This window comes from Amblyomma mixtum, chromosome 4, assembly GCF_055824585.1.
Source record: "Amblyomma mixtum isolate Tamu chromosome 4, ASM5582458v1, whole genome shotgun sequence".
In the NCBI taxonomy this organism is placed as follows: domain Eukaryota; kingdom Metazoa; phylum Arthropoda; class Arachnida; order Ixodida; family Ixodidae; genus Amblyomma; species Amblyomma mixtum.
The window spans coordinates 25,548,110-25,563,267 of NC_143015.1; the positions used below are offsets into that span (position 1 = coordinate 25,548,110).

The 15,158-nt window shown below is 46.1% G+C and overlaps 1 protein-coding gene and 2 pseudogenes across 1 annotated transcript; 2 read left to right on the forward strand and 1 right to left on the reverse strand.

Moving 5' to 3' along the window:
• The first annotated feature begins 721 nt into the window (after positions 1-721).
• LOC149345926 (uncharacterized) lies at positions 722-1,995 on the forward strand (annotated as a pseudogene).
• A 4,209-nt stretch (positions 1,996-6,204) lies between these two features.
• On the forward strand, positions 6,205-7,570 carry LOC149345927 (uncharacterized). The gene is made up of 2 exons (XM_089585996.1): positions 6,205-6,821; positions 6,985-7,570. Exons 1-2 carry the CDS (start codon positions 6,205-6,207, stop codon positions 7,568-7,570), a joined length of 1,203 nt encoding a protein of 400 aa, XP_089442122.1.
• Positions 7,571-9,623: 2,053 nt separating this feature from the next.
• On the reverse strand, positions 9,624-14,817 carry LOC149345928 (uncharacterized; annotated as a pseudogene).
• Positions 14,818-15,158: the final 341 nt, after the last annotated feature.

The following is a 15,158-nucleotide window of genomic DNA, read 5'->3' on the forward strand; positions in this document are numbered from 1 at the left end:
TACGTGCACTGTCAAGTATGCATATTAGTATTTGCAGCCCGCCGCGGTGGTTCAGTGGTTACGGCACTCGGCGCTGACCCAAAAGACGCGGGTTCGATCCCGGCCGCGGCGGCTGAATTTCGATGAAGGCGAAATTCTAGAGGCCCGTGTGCTGTGCGATGTCAGTGCACGTTAAGGAACCCCAGGTGGTCGTAATTTCCGCAGCCCTTCACTACGGCGTCCCTCATAGCCTGAGTTGCTTCGGGACGTTAAACCCCAATAAGCAGTACTTAGTTTTTGCGCAAGGTGCACATTTTTTACTACCACATGGAGGACTTTCAGTCTCACTGCTCAAGGCTTGAGCATACGTTATCAATTTGTAACGTTGATTAGTCTTTAAAAAAAGCAAATGAAAAACATACATTACTTTAAGACAACCAGCCGCTGGTGTGTTGTTTGTTTGTGCTCGTTCTTGTGTGTCAGTTTCCTTAACCTGGGAGCTTGTCGCATGATAATGATTCTGCCTCATTACAAGTGGCTTCAGTTAATAAATGGGCTGCTTTGGCCAAGATTCCACACGAAAACCTCTGGTATGTTCTTTTGCAGCAAACAGGAATGAAATGCCAGATGCCTGGAATCAGCCTTCAGGGAGGAGGATAGTTCATTCTCCGAATTTAGGTCAGTGAGGGAAGTGAAATTTCAATACACTTTTTTTGTCGTGTCAGGAGTGCAGTAATTGCATTTTTTATTTGCAGGTGACAGTGACGACCTTTTCAGCCATGAGCCTCCACCTGAAAGTGCCGGGGGAGATATGCTTAACTCTTGTAAGTGACTTTAGCACAGGAAAGTACCTCATGCACAGGGCAAGAAAGTAATATTTTGTGTCTTTGACAGGGTATACTCGGAGCCATCAGTCGTGTAGACAGTTTTCACCTCATGGAGGGGAGCAATGTAAGTCTGGTGCCAAAGGTACATTCTGAAACTTACGATGGGGGTGCACTGTTTGGCTGTCTCTAAACAGAACAAAGATCCGCACCTGAAAATGCCTGGCCTGCACACATGGCTCACTCACAGTCAGAAACTCCTTGCTCATGGCCAGGTAAGGAATTGAGAGCTATTATCCTAGTTTTTTTCCTCATATATTTTTGTTCTGCAGCACACAGGCAGTGGCATGATAGCCGATTTCAAAATTTGGCAGTGAGTCGCCACCTATAGCACGTGCAAGGACTGAAGGTGTGCACTCATTTTCAAGTGAGGATTGCGAACTGCTATTCTGGTTTTATTACTCATTTCATTCTAACTTTCAGCACATACGTCTTGGTCTAACGGGGGACCAACACCTCAAAGCACAGCACCTCCAGCTGTCAGGGTGCTCAAACCTACAGGTAAGCAGTTATTAAAGGCGATCGCATTGAATACTTGCACCATTATGTGTTATTTTTTGGTTTCTATAATTGGTTACGAAACCTTATTTCGACTGCCAGATTTAATAAATAAAATTATATATTACATAAAAGAACAGTCCTTGTGCACTGCGGTACTTATGAATATCTTTTTCCCTTTTTATCTTTAGAGTTTGAACAAATCATGAAGGCGCTGCACACAATAGATATAAGGGTGGAGCAGCAAGGGAGACAGCTGGACGTAATATTGCGACGTCTGAACAGCCGCTTTACAGATGCCGTGAGGTCAGAGGTTGTGGCACGACCATTCAACGAAGTCGGTGCCTTTGAAGAATTCCATTCCCAGTTAGGGATGAATGAAGGCTTGGAGACACGACTTGTAAGACATTGTTTTCATCTTTGTCTGTTTACACTTGTATGAAGCTTGAAACAATGTACTTTTTCTTTTTCTAGGTGCAGCAATTGTATGACCATGGAGGAGTGGCTGCACCACAGGCCACTAGAAATGTGCTGGAGGCCCTCATGACGCCAAAAGTTGCTGCAAACTACAGCTGGCTGGGCCAGAACGGCAAAAAAAAAATTTGCAGCCTTAATGTTGCAGACGCAATCCTGAGTAAGCTACTGTTATTGGTTCAGTTGCTCTGTGTACTGACACCCTTATTGCATGAGCATTTTCCGTGGTAGTTAGCTGACCATAGGTTGAACTTGAAGGCAGTGATCATTACAATGCTGTTTTTAGGTTTACTAGGTAAACCACACGTTACGTACATTCATATCTCCATCATGTTTGACAGGAGTTGCCTATGCCATGGATGCTTATGGCATAGAGATACAACGTATTACAGGGAAGGCGGCCACTAATTTTTTAAAATGGGGTTTTTGAGGGAAAAAGAAGCTCTTTGGGGCACAGCATTGTCATTGTTGGTCGATAGTAAAAGTATTAACTAAATTTGTAATTTTTTAACTATTACTGATGGGCACCTGATTGCAATTAGAGATCTGTAGCTGGCCATTAGTGATAGCCGTAACACTTTTTAGAATTTTGAAAATGCGATTATCGTTGCTGCTGTGGCTGAAATAATTTGTGTCATTTCTAGCGCCATTCAAAAACCGCTCACTTTCGAGAGGGCACAGACCAACATCAATCAAATTGTGACATTCCGTGACACACAGCATGACATTCTTTGCCCCGCCCACGCTGGAGCAGCGAAGTGGCGAGGACGGGGATCACTGGAGCCCGGATGTGGCCACGATTGTCACGTAGTACTTGGGTCAAACAGTGTATTGGTTTGATTGACGTCGCTTTGTGCCCTTCCGCAAGCAGGCAGTTTTCGAAAGTCTAAAAACTGATATGGCTATTACTAACAGCCGGTTACAAATCTGCAGTTGCAATCAGGTGCTAATCGGTAATAATTAAAAAGTTAACTATTAGAATTTAAAGGTGCACTAAAGAGGAACCTTAACTCTTCTTTTTGCCGCGAGAAATCGATCTACGCGTTCCAAGCATTCCTAAGAACTTCGAATCACTGTCCTGTGCAGCCGATTTCTGTAATTTACATCACATTAAACGTCCCGGCTCCCGCCTTGTTTTGATCTCGCCGCTGAAGGTAGGAGGAGTCAACTAACGCGTGTAGTGCCTTTCAGGCGGCTTCCTTTTCGTACTTTCAACTGCGCAAAAAAAACACGGACACAAGGTAGAAGGCACGGCACTGCACTCGTGTCGTGCCTTCTACCTTGTGTCCTTTTTTTTTGCGCAGTTGAAAGTATGAACCCCCATTCTTGAAGGAACAGCGCAAAACATCGGGACAAGAGACAAGCGCTGTTCCATCAAGAATGAATAACCAACATGCCCAAGCTGCTGTCCTGGATGAACCCCCAACAACTCGCCCAGTTTTCCGTCCTTATTAACTACATTTCCTTTTCGTTTTTATTTTGTTTTTTAGGTTTCTATGCATAAATATGTCTAGTCAGAGACCACGTAGCTGGAAATTAGGCCCACAGGAATAAAAATACGTGTGGACTCTTTGCTTTCGCCGATCACTACGTATCACTCCACCGATGGCAGAGCGGCAAGCTGCCACGGGTCTGGCTGAAAGGTTGAGTGTCTCCTCCTGCGGTCAGCAGTGATTTGAAAAATAGAGGCGGGAGCCGGGACGTTTAATCCAATTTATGTTAGACAAATCGACCGCTCAGGACAATAATTTTAATTTTCTATGATTGATCGGAACGTGTAGACCGAGTTCCCACGGTAAAAAGGCGAGTTCAGATTCCTTTTTAGTGCACCTTTAATTAAACACTTTACTAAACATTAATTGCCAATTCTTTGACATCCGCCAACACTGGTATTTATTATGCCGTGAAAAGCTTCTCTTCACATCAAAAATACTATTTTTAAAAATCAGTGCCCAGATTCTTCGAAACACCTCATATATATGGTGTAAATGCGTTATTTGACTTGTGTGGATTTGCAAGGCATATAATTACCATCGTTTTTTTTTTCAGGCGCTGTGAAGCAGAATTTTTTTGTGTCCAAACAATGTGATGTCAATATTATAAAGGTGTGGCTTCGCCACTCGGCAGAAAAGCTGAAGAAAGAAGAGGCAAAAGCTGCATAAGTCCTGCACATAGGTGACTTTCTAAGCACAATTGACGTAGTCTTTGAATGGTGGTTGTCTTTTTCTTAATGTCTGACGCTAGTTCTTGCTTCATAAGTTCATGCAGCAGAACTATTTTGCTGTGGACAAACTTAGCTTCAATGCATGAGGTCATTTCATTCTTATATGAGCCCGTGAATACTTGTTGCAGTAATTAACCTTTAGGGCAGTTGCTCATGCAGAACAGCATTGTTGCAGTGCAAGTTGTAAGTTCAAGTACTGAAAGTCATATTTGCATCTCGTTGTTGCACTAGCAGCATAAAAAAACTGTGTTTGAACTGAATTGCACATATTCAAGTGCTGATTTTCCATTTCTATGTCTGTAGGAACAGAAGACAGCTGGAGCTCAGAAGATCGTTGAAGAAGCCCACGCAGCACACCGGGATGACAACAGATGACAGCGAGCAGCTGAGGAAGTTATCGAATAAATTATTTTCACAAATTTTTCGTGTTTTTTTATGCAGCTTGACCAGCTATAACCTCCTCAGAATGTACTCAAAACATCAGAAATTGTCCTTTCAAGGCTGTTCTGAGGATGTCTTGAGGTCGCACATGAGGACCTTTTAAGTACATTTTGAGGACCATTTGAGGACGTCCTGAGGATTAAAAATGTCCTAAAAAAATCATCCTGAGTATGTCCTCGGAATATTTCCGTACTGTCTGGGAATTCAAGGCCTGTTTACAGCTTCCTGCCCAGTAACAGCTCAGCAGGACGGCAGCCAGTTACCTGGTGCGGTGTGGTCCTGTATGTTAGTAGGATTCTAGCCAGATATGTACGAATATCTCCCGATTCGGCCTTCTTCAGTTTCCAAATCCAAATCCACTTTATTTCCAACCTACAAGTTGGGGTCCCCCAGGCAAAAAGCTGTCACAGACAGCTTGACTGGGTCCCGGGGGCCTACAGGCAGCATCACGCAGTGGATCTCACAGCACAATGAATATGAACATGAAGCTTGTACCCAGATCAAATGCAGTGCTTACATTTCCTAAAGAATTACACACACAACAGATATCAAAATGAATATGAACATGAAACTTACAAACAGCAAATGCAATGTTTACACTTCTTGAAGATTTATACAAGAATATTCCATATAATATATTTTATTTCAATACGTTTAAAAAGAAACAAACCAATACATGCTAGCACATTCATTGCCTCGTCAGAAAATGTGTTAATTCGTATCGAAATGAGCTAAGTGGAGCAGTAAAATCAATGTGGGTTTTAAGCTTATTATAAAGTGATGGTATGCGGAAGTCAAGTGTGGACCGGCCATAATTCGTTCGTGTACGCGGCACTGGTTTTAGTTCCCTATGGAATAAAACTGCGCGAAGGAAACAAGGACAGAGACAGAAACACACGTACACACTGAGCGCTGAGTACACACGCTGAGTACACACTGAGTACAGACGTACACACGTGTGTTTCTGTCTCTGTCCTTGTTTCCTTCGCGCAGTTTTAACCATGAACGAAAAGAACCAACTAGCCCGCCAGAAGACTATTCCCTATGGAAGCTGTAAGCATGCATGGGACGGTGTGCATCGTTTGGAAGGTTATGCTTATACATATACAGAGACAGTTTGTAGTCATATAACTTAGCTGCTTTAAGCATATTATGTTTAGTAAACAAGGGATCAGTAGATAGCTGGCTAGGGTTTCCATAAAAGTTCTCAAGAATTCGTAGCACCTTTTTGTAGTCGCTCCAGTTTATTGTAATTATGAATGGTTGTAACTCCCCAAACTAAGATGCAATATGAAAGACGAGAGTAGAAGTTTGCAAAATATATTGCTTTTTTGAGCCTCACTGGAAGTAGTTCTCTCAGCTTATAGAGACAGCTAACTGTTTTATACCCCTGTCACACGGGCACTTTCGATGCTCACTGAACTCGATCTGCATCGAGATTTTCGAGCACGCTCGAAGCATCCGGTGCTACACGGGCATTGTCAATGCTCATCGAGAAGTTTCCTTCATGTGCGTTAGGTGATGCCAAATGTTCCTCCAAAAGCCATAACATGGTGATGTCCGGCAACGCTGTGCAGTCGGGGCCAGCAGCAGCCAAATCCGCAGCCAGTCGCGATAGCGGTTGGCGCCAAAACCAAAAGCTTTGTTGTGGCAGCTCTGCGAATTATTATGAGTTCAGAAAGCAAGCGCGAGATTGCTCTCATGATGGTGGCGGCTGCTGACCTCGAAGTCGAGATTGAGGCGGCTAAAGCAAAGACAGACAGTGCAAAAAGGCAGCTGCTTTTTGCGTACAGGCTGTGTATTGCGGCTGCGGTTGCGTGCGATGGTACAGTCCACCGGGAAAGGTGGGTGTACAATCGCAACGAACGCTGGTTTGAGGACACACTCCCCCACCTCGTTGTGCGGTTCTTCAAGCAAAGCTTTCGTGTGACGCCGTCTACGTTCCGGTACATAGTCGAAGCTTGCCAGCTCCTGCTGCAGCGCGTCGATACGAATATGAGGCTGGCCATCTCTGTCGAGAAGCGCGCTGCAGTGGCATTGTATAAGCTGTGCTCCTCGGCAGAAGATCGGTCTGTGGCCAAACTTTTCGGCCTGGGGCGTTCAACTGTCAACAGCATCTACCGGGAGTTTTGCGACACCGTAGTGTGCTTACCCGAGGACAAGTGGGTCAGCATGCCCTCTCCAGACGCAATGGGCGACCACATAAGAGAGTTTAGTGCCGTTTGCGACTTCCCACAGGCGATGGGGGCACTCAACGGGTGCCATTTCCCCGTGTCGCCGCCGAAGGAAGGCGCATCGGACTACTACAACTACAAAGGCTGGTGAGTTATCTCATACTTGGCTTATGTAGAGCTTACATGTTGAAGCCATAAAGGCAGCATTGCAATAACACGAATTTGCTAATGCAAAAGTCTTCAGTTCACAACTCATTGTGCTTGTCCATGATATATGAAGAATTCTTTTAATGCTGTTTTTTTTTCACAGGCACAGCATTGTGCTGCTCGCCTTGGTAGACCACCGGTACTGCTTCCGGTACGTGAACGTTGGCTCACCAGGACGCTGCCACGATGCGTACATCTACAAACGCTCCCGGCTAGCCGAGTTCATAGATGGGCCAACATTTCAGTCGCCAGCTGTAGTCATCAGTGGAACAGCTGTGCCTCCACTGATCCTCTGCGATCAAGCGTTTCCCCTCACAGCCCACTTAATCAAACCCTTCAGCCACAGCGCCCACTTGGATGCCGACATGAAGAGATTGAACTACCACCTGTCGAAGGCCAGAAGGGTGGTGGAGAACGCGTTCGGCAGAATGAAGGCACGATTTAGGTTTTGCATGAAGAGGATGGAATGCAGCCTAGATACTGCTCCACTGGTGACTCGCGCCTGCTGCACGCTGAACAACATCTGTGAAGCGTTTGGCGACCACGTCATGCAAGACTGGACCTCTGATAGAGAAGTTACCAAGGCCCTGTATGAGCAGCCACAGAGAGTCACAGATGCTCAAACCACAACTAGTACTGCAGTACGACTTGCAATCCTAGAACACTACAAGCAGCGAGCACAGAACTGAGGTAAACAGTGCTATTTATTTACGATAACCGTGTTTTCAGGCTGGCTAGTTGGTGCAATGCATTTCCTTTAAGAAACTGTGTGAAACGATAACAGAACACGCAGGAGACGCACACAAAATTTCAAAGTTTATACCTCTTTATAGGCTTGGCAGCCAACACTTTACAAAACAATGCATACATTACATTCAATGCAACCAAAGCAAGAAGATGAAGGACAAGACAAAAAGACACTGGCTAGCTTTATTTTGTCTTTCGTCTTTGTATGCTGGTCCTGTTGTCTGACCATGAATTACCAACTTTAATGCTTTGTTGCTATATAATATATCACAGGAGAAATATCACAAACTGCTGCGAAATATTGCTCAGGTACTGGAACAGGTGCAAAAAGCATAAAACAGCAAGAACAAAAACAAAATAATGAACAGAATCGTAAGGAGTAACCTCACACTTCGCACTGCATGTGGTTAACATAGCCGTGATTATTGCAAATCACTCAGGTACTGCAAAAAGCTCAAGAAATACAAAAAAAAACATAAAATCGAAAGGAGTAACTTTAGATAATGTCATATTGCACATAGGTAACACAGCTTTGAGTATCGACCCGCCGTGGTGGCTCAGTGGTTAAGGCACTCGTCTACCGAGCCGTAGTATCCGGTTTCGAACCCAACTGTGGCAGCCACGTTTCGATGGAGGCGAACAAAAAGGCGCACGTGTGCTGTACGATGTCAGTGCAGGTTAAAGATCCTCAGGTGGTCAAAATTATTTACGGCACCTCTCTCTCTTTCTTCTTTCACTCCTACCTTCCTCCCTTCCCTTACGTCACATCAGATGATGTCATATTGCATGTGGTTAACAATGCCTTCAATATCACAAATTGCTGCGCAACATCACACATGGACTGAAACAAGTGCAACAAATGCCAACAGCAAAAAAAGAAAACAAAACAAGAGATAAAATCGGAAGGAGTCACGTTAGATAATGTAATATTGCACATAGTTAACGCATTTTTGAGTACCACAAATCATTGCACAACATCGTTCTGGCGCTGGAACAAATGAAAAAAATGCTCACGGAAAACAAGACAGACAAAATCTGGAGTCACATCAGATGATGTCATATTGCATGTGGTTAGCATTGCCTTCAATATCACAAATTGCTGTGCAACAAATGCACAACAGCAAGGTATAAAAACAAAATCTATAAAAATGCAGTCATATCAAATAAGGTCATACTGCACATAGCCTTGAAAACGTCACACAGGATAAAAAAGTCCACGGCGCGACTTGCTGAGATGAAAGCAGGGGTAAAACATCAAGAAAACCGACGAGTCTGAAAACTAGCACAAAAAGAAAACTGGTAGGCAAAGTAAAAATTGCCAAAATACAAACATACAACCCTGAAAAAATCAGAAAACCGTAAAAATTCGCTGAGAGAATGGCAAATAGATTAAAATGAAACCTAATGAGCTGTGTGGTATAGTTGCCAATAAAATAGGTCTTAATTATGCATAAATACGCATGGAATGCATATGGCTAACCCTGTGCCCTTAACCCTTTCAGGCGCTTTGTAAACAATTGTGTAAGTGGCAAACTTGCAGCTTTTTCTGAGAAACTGGAGCACTTAACAGTGATTTCATTATTTCAGTCAAATTGAGTACCCTTCTTGTTGCAAATAAGTTGCTTTTTTGTACCATGTAGCGAATACAGTAAATAATATTTTACACAAGAGTGAGCTAGGTAGCACTTTGTCTGCCGTTTTTGTGCAGAAGATTTTGCCGCGAGTGAAAACATCGATTGTTTTTGCTCAATTTCGAGCATAATGTGAATCTTCCAAACACAAAGTGATTCCACGATTCCTAGGGTGTTTACCTGACACACGAGAACTTTTTGATGTCATTATTTCTAACAAATCTGACACTTTGTATGGAATTCTCCACATCGTTGTAAGAACTGACCTGCTGGTCTTTCACGTTCCTGAATATACTACTTAGGTGAAAAAATAATTGATTTCAGTGAAAACAAAACATGGCGCCTGAAAGAGTTAAAAAAATCCTTATGTCGATTCAAAAAATTTCGTGAGAGCATTAACCAATTTTTCTTGTAGGGTGAAGTGCCGCTGCCTCATCTCCATTTCTATGGCGTGGCACGCCTCAAAGATTTCACGGAGCATCCTCTGCTCCGTGAGCAGAGCTTGTCTCAAGTCAGAAGAAGCAGTGCGCATCCTTTTTCTGGGCTGCTGCTCGCGGATGCCTGCCTGCCCCCCAGCTCCTCCCGTCTGCGGCTGCAACACGTTCAACGACCTGGCTGTCGTCAGCGTTCAACGTGTGCTCTTGAGACGCCAGTGCTGGGTTGGCATCCTCAGCGCCACTGTTGTTGGTGCCAACCACCATGTCCACAATGATCTGCATCAATAGAACAGAGAAGCAACAATTTATTATGTTTGCCTGTTAATGTTTTTGCTCCATAGAGAGGTGAGAATTGTGGGATCATTTCTGCGTGTGTGAAACAAGGATGTCTCTAGTGACTAGGTGTGAATTGAAGCAACGATATTGTCATGTGTACTTATCGATGGCCACGCCACGACGGCCCTCGTCGACATCGGCGCCGACTACTCCGTTGTAAGTGGGGAGCTGTCCCGCCACCTTCGAAAAATACTCCCGCAGTGGGATGGCTCACAAATCCAAACCGCCGGAGGCCACCTCGTCACCTCGGCAGGCCGCTGCACTTCTCGTGTTGAGATTAACGATCTCATGTGCCCTGTAACCTTCGTCGTCTTGCAGCGCTGCTCGAGAGATATTACTCTCAGTATGGATTTTCTGATTGAGTTCGGCGCTGTTATCGACCTCGCCGACTGTTGCCTCACCCTTTGACGACCTTGCCTTGACACGCCGAGCTCCGAGGCGCGCATCTTAGCGGACCACATGACTTTGCTGCCTGACTCAAGCGTGTTTCTGCTGGTCGAGTCCGCACCGGTTGCCCCTGGCGGACTTCTTCTTTAGAGTAATGTGCAGCTGCTTCTTGACAGGGGTTTTGGTGTTGCTAGAGGTGTCACGCGGCTTCACTCTGGCTGCACCGAAGTCCTCGTCACCAACTTTTGCTGCACACCACTGCATCTCACCAAGGGCACAGTAATGGGCCTCATCGAGCGCCTCAACACCCCTGTCGACGCTGAAACCCTGGCTGCGGCTCCTTCCTGTCCGCTCCCTCCCAAGCACTCGGCGCCGCCTTTAGGTGTCAGCATTGCACCGCAACTCTCTGCTCAGGAGAGAGACGAGCTCATCGCTCTGCTGGGTGAGTTCCAGGACTGCTTTTCTATGTCACCAGGGGTTCGCCAGACGCCAATAGCAAAGCACAGAATAATTACCAAGGACGCTGTCCATCCTGTTCGTCAGTCACCTTATTGGGTTTCGTTAAAAGAACGCGAAACCATACAACATCAAGTGCGTGAAATGTTGGCTGATGACACTATCCAACCATTTCACAGCCCGTGGGCTGCTCCGGTGGTGCTGGTGAGGAAAAAAGACGCACCCTTCGCTTCTGTGTTGACTACCAGCGCCTCTACAGAGTCACGAAGAAGGACGTATATCCACCTTTATGCATCGATGACGCTCTTGATCGCCTGCGACATGCCCGTTACTTTACATCCATTGACCTTAAAAGCGGGTATTGGCAGAGAGAAGTGGATGAGCGCGACAGAGAGAAGACTGCTTTCGTCACCCCGGATGGACTCTGTACAGCTCCAGCGACCTGCCAGCACGTTATGGACACCGTGCTCACCGGCCTCAAGTGGCAAACATGCCTTGTCTACCTTGATGATGTAGTCATTTTTTCAAGCACGTTTCATGAACATCTGGTTCGCCTAAAAGCAGTCCTGCAGGCTATCAGAAACGCCGGCCTCACCCTCAAGCCAACGAAGTGCCAGTTTGCCTATGACAAACTGAAGTTTCTGGGTCACGTCGTCAGTCACGAGGGCGTCCGTCCTGATCCCGATAAAACAGTGGCCATCGCTTCTTTCCCGACGCCATTGGACAAGAACGCTGTGCGGAGATTTCTGGGCCTCTGCGCTTACTAGACACTTTGTCCCAACTTTTCGGATATCGCCGCACCGTTTACTCGCCTCAGGAAAGAGTCCGTCCACTTCCAGTGGTCTGATGAAGAGCAGATTGCATTTTACCATCTAAAACGGCGCCAGCAGGCTTCCTCTGTACTAGGCCATTTTGATCAGAATGCCGCGACTGAGGTACACATTGACGCTAGTAATACGGGCCTCGGGGCCATCTTGATCCAGCATCAGAACGGCGCCGAGCGTGTCATCGCATACGCCAGTCGCCTGGTGCATGGCAGGGAAGTCACTACCATGCTCGACGCTATGCTGGCCCACCAGCCAGACGTCTACACTCACGCCGATGCTCAACTCGTTGCCCAACATGCGGAAGAAGCCCGATAGCTGGCCCGCCTTCACATCCAAGCCCGCCAGCGAGTCGGTGCTCGCCAATATAACGAAGGCCATCGTGATGTTAAATTCAATCCTGGTGATTGCGTGTGAGTGCGGACTCCAATTCGACGCCGTGGCCTTAGCGAGAAGCTGCTGAAAAGATACTTTGGCCCGTACGAGGTGATTCGCCGTATAGGCGAGTTAAACTACGAAGTGCTGCAGATCGTAACGCGGGTGCCCCGCCGCCCGCCTGCCTCCGAAGTTGTTCACGTCGCTCGCCTCAAAAAGTATTGTGACCGCTCGGAGCACGTGGCCCAACTCTTCGCTCTTTATGCATACTTTTCAGCCTTGATTTTGCCTCTCTGTGCATCGGGAGTGGAGCAGTGTCATGTGTGTTAATTGTGATTTCCCACTTAACGTCATCCTCAACTAGCGGGGAGCCGATCGACGGCAAAGAGGAAGAGGCTCGGTGGGAATCGCTCGTGAGCTCGGCTGCGACCCCTTGGACTGTCTCTGGCGCCTGCTCTCCTGTGGTCCTGGTCCTCCTCTGTCCCCACGACCTGCTTCGTTTGGACGACCCGTGACAATATTAGACACATTTTGTTTCTGGCACACTTATATTCTTTTGCCATCTAGTGGAGAGAAGTTTCAGGCTTCAGAGACGTTTCAGAGAAGTAATCAGGCTTTCGAAATACATTGGCAATGTTTCTTCCAAGGACATGTTTTCTTTACTTACTGCCTCAGCAAATGCCTTCAGGGGCCATCTGTGGCAGATTCTGTTGACATCATGACCACACTTGAAACGTAAGGTGGTTGATACTTTGTAGCGCTAAAAGACAGGATGACAGCACTAACAAATATGATGCGGAGAGGATGGAACTAGAGATACGAGGGGGTACCCAAAAGAAACCGGACTAAATTTTTTGGTTGGCAAAGCTTCTGCGGTACCGCGTTTTGCCACTAGGAGCGCATTCCAGAGTCAGTAAACTGAGTTCCGTCGTTGAAGGAGGTCAGACTAGTTTAGGCAGAGTTTTAGAGTGACGACTGTTTTGTGTGAATGTCGTTTTTGCAATGGCTGATTTTCGTGAACAGCGTGCGCCGGTGAAATTCTGATTTTTGCTCGGAAAAAGTTCAATGGGAAATATTAAGAAAGACGTACAAGGACGATGCTATGGGGACAACTCAAGTGCTCCTGAATCGAATCCTGAATCAAAGCAACAATCATGCCAATGGAAAACTTCAAATTCACCTCGCGTCAAGAAAGCTCGTCAGGTGAAACCAAACCTCGAAACAATGCTGATTTGTTTTTTCGACGTGAGAGGAGTCGTCCATTGAGAATTTGTTCCGCAGGGTCAGACAGTTAGCCAGGCTTTCTACTTGGATGTTTTGAAAAGATTGGGCAACAGTGTGCGGTCGAAGCGGCCAGATTTGTGGCGGTCGGGTGACTGGTTTTTCCATCATGGCAATGCCCCTGCTCAGACAGCCCTGTCTCTACGACAATTTTGGACCAAAAATGGCATGACCCCTATTCCTCAACCCTCATACTCTCCCGACCTTGCCCCGTGCTACTTTCTTTGTTTCCTAGAATGAAAAAATAGGCGAATGGAAAGCGTTTCGCTGATGTTGCTGAGGTGAAGAAAAAAACGACGGAGGCACTATCAAGCATCACAAAGGATGAATTTAAACAATGTTTTGCAAAAATGGAATGAAAGATTCGACAAGCGTATCATTGCAAGTGGGGAATACTTTGAAGGAGATTGAAGGTCTGTGCTTAAAATGTGAACAAATAAGTTCAAACAAAAATAAGTCCGGTTTCTTTTGGGTACCCCCTCGTAAACATCACTATGGTTCAAATGCAACCCAGCACATGCTGTGTGATATGCAACGTGCAGCAGTTCTAAAAGGCAGACTACTAATGTCAGGCTGTTTGCATTTTGTATGTGATGTGACCTTGGCATTTTTATTTAGCATTAGAGTGCGCCACATATTTCATGACCACAAGATCATAGCTACTCCAATAAAGGCCATTTTCCAAAGTTCACGGTGATGTATATGAAAAGGTGACAAAGTGGTAGAGCACCACTTTTTTGGCAAGTGCCTTGCCAATCTTGAATTTGATCTACATACCTCCTCTACAGTGGCTCCCGCAGCACAGCGGGTTTCCTGAACGAGCTAGGGGTCGATCATGGGCAACGACCCCAAGAATTCGTGAATCCGGCTGTAATGGGGCCATTGGATGGCGCCCGATCATGTGGTAGTCCCGTTTTTGTTGATGTCCCTAAGAAGGATGGAAAGCCGCGCAAATTTACATAACTGCTGAATGGCAGCGCAATGTGCATTTAAAAGCGACAAGAGAAGCCGTCATTAGTTCTATAGTAAACAGAAACAAGCCTGCCAGGTTTTACATTCAGACGCCAGCCAAAATGAATGGAGACTTGCAATGACATCTCGTGAAGCGTGAATTCGAAGCAACGAAACAGAACAGGCGCAGGTGAAAAAGCCAAGCCTGCGTACTAGAAGGCCGTCTAAAAATGCTGCGTCGTTAACATGCACAGGCCCGCTAATAAGCGCTTCGTAGCAAACGTCAGTTTACTTACCGGTACATTTGCGTCAAGTTTCTAATCTTGTGCCGCACCTCTGCTGCCGTTCTATCAAAGCCAAGGGCCCGCAACGCCTCCGCGATTTCCGCGTAGACTGCGGCGTTCCTCTTCTGGCGCCGCAAATCGTCGAGGCGGTCCTGCCAGCCGTCTATAAGAGCGGCTGTCTCGCGCTCGCTCCAGAGTTTGCGCGTCGACGAGCTGGAGGACGCCATCTTTGTTTACACTGACGAGCTGACGAGAGACGGCGAAGCGTGTAGCGTGATGCCTAGATTATTTATAAATGTTTTCATATAAGCAGGCATAGTGCCTGAGAATGTTCTGTCTTGCATTTTAATCGATTACAACAACAACAATTGTGGTTTTGATTTGTTGCTTAGTGTTTATTTTTATAGCTTCGTGAGGGCGAGAGTGCTTGCGATTGCGCTTGGAACCTCAAGCACTCTTGAGGAGTCGGCATCGAGTCAAGCGGGATCGAGCTCGATTGCGCTTGAAAGTGCCCGTGTGGCAACCCTCGATCTGCATTGAGTTCGATGAGCATTGACTCAATGAGGAT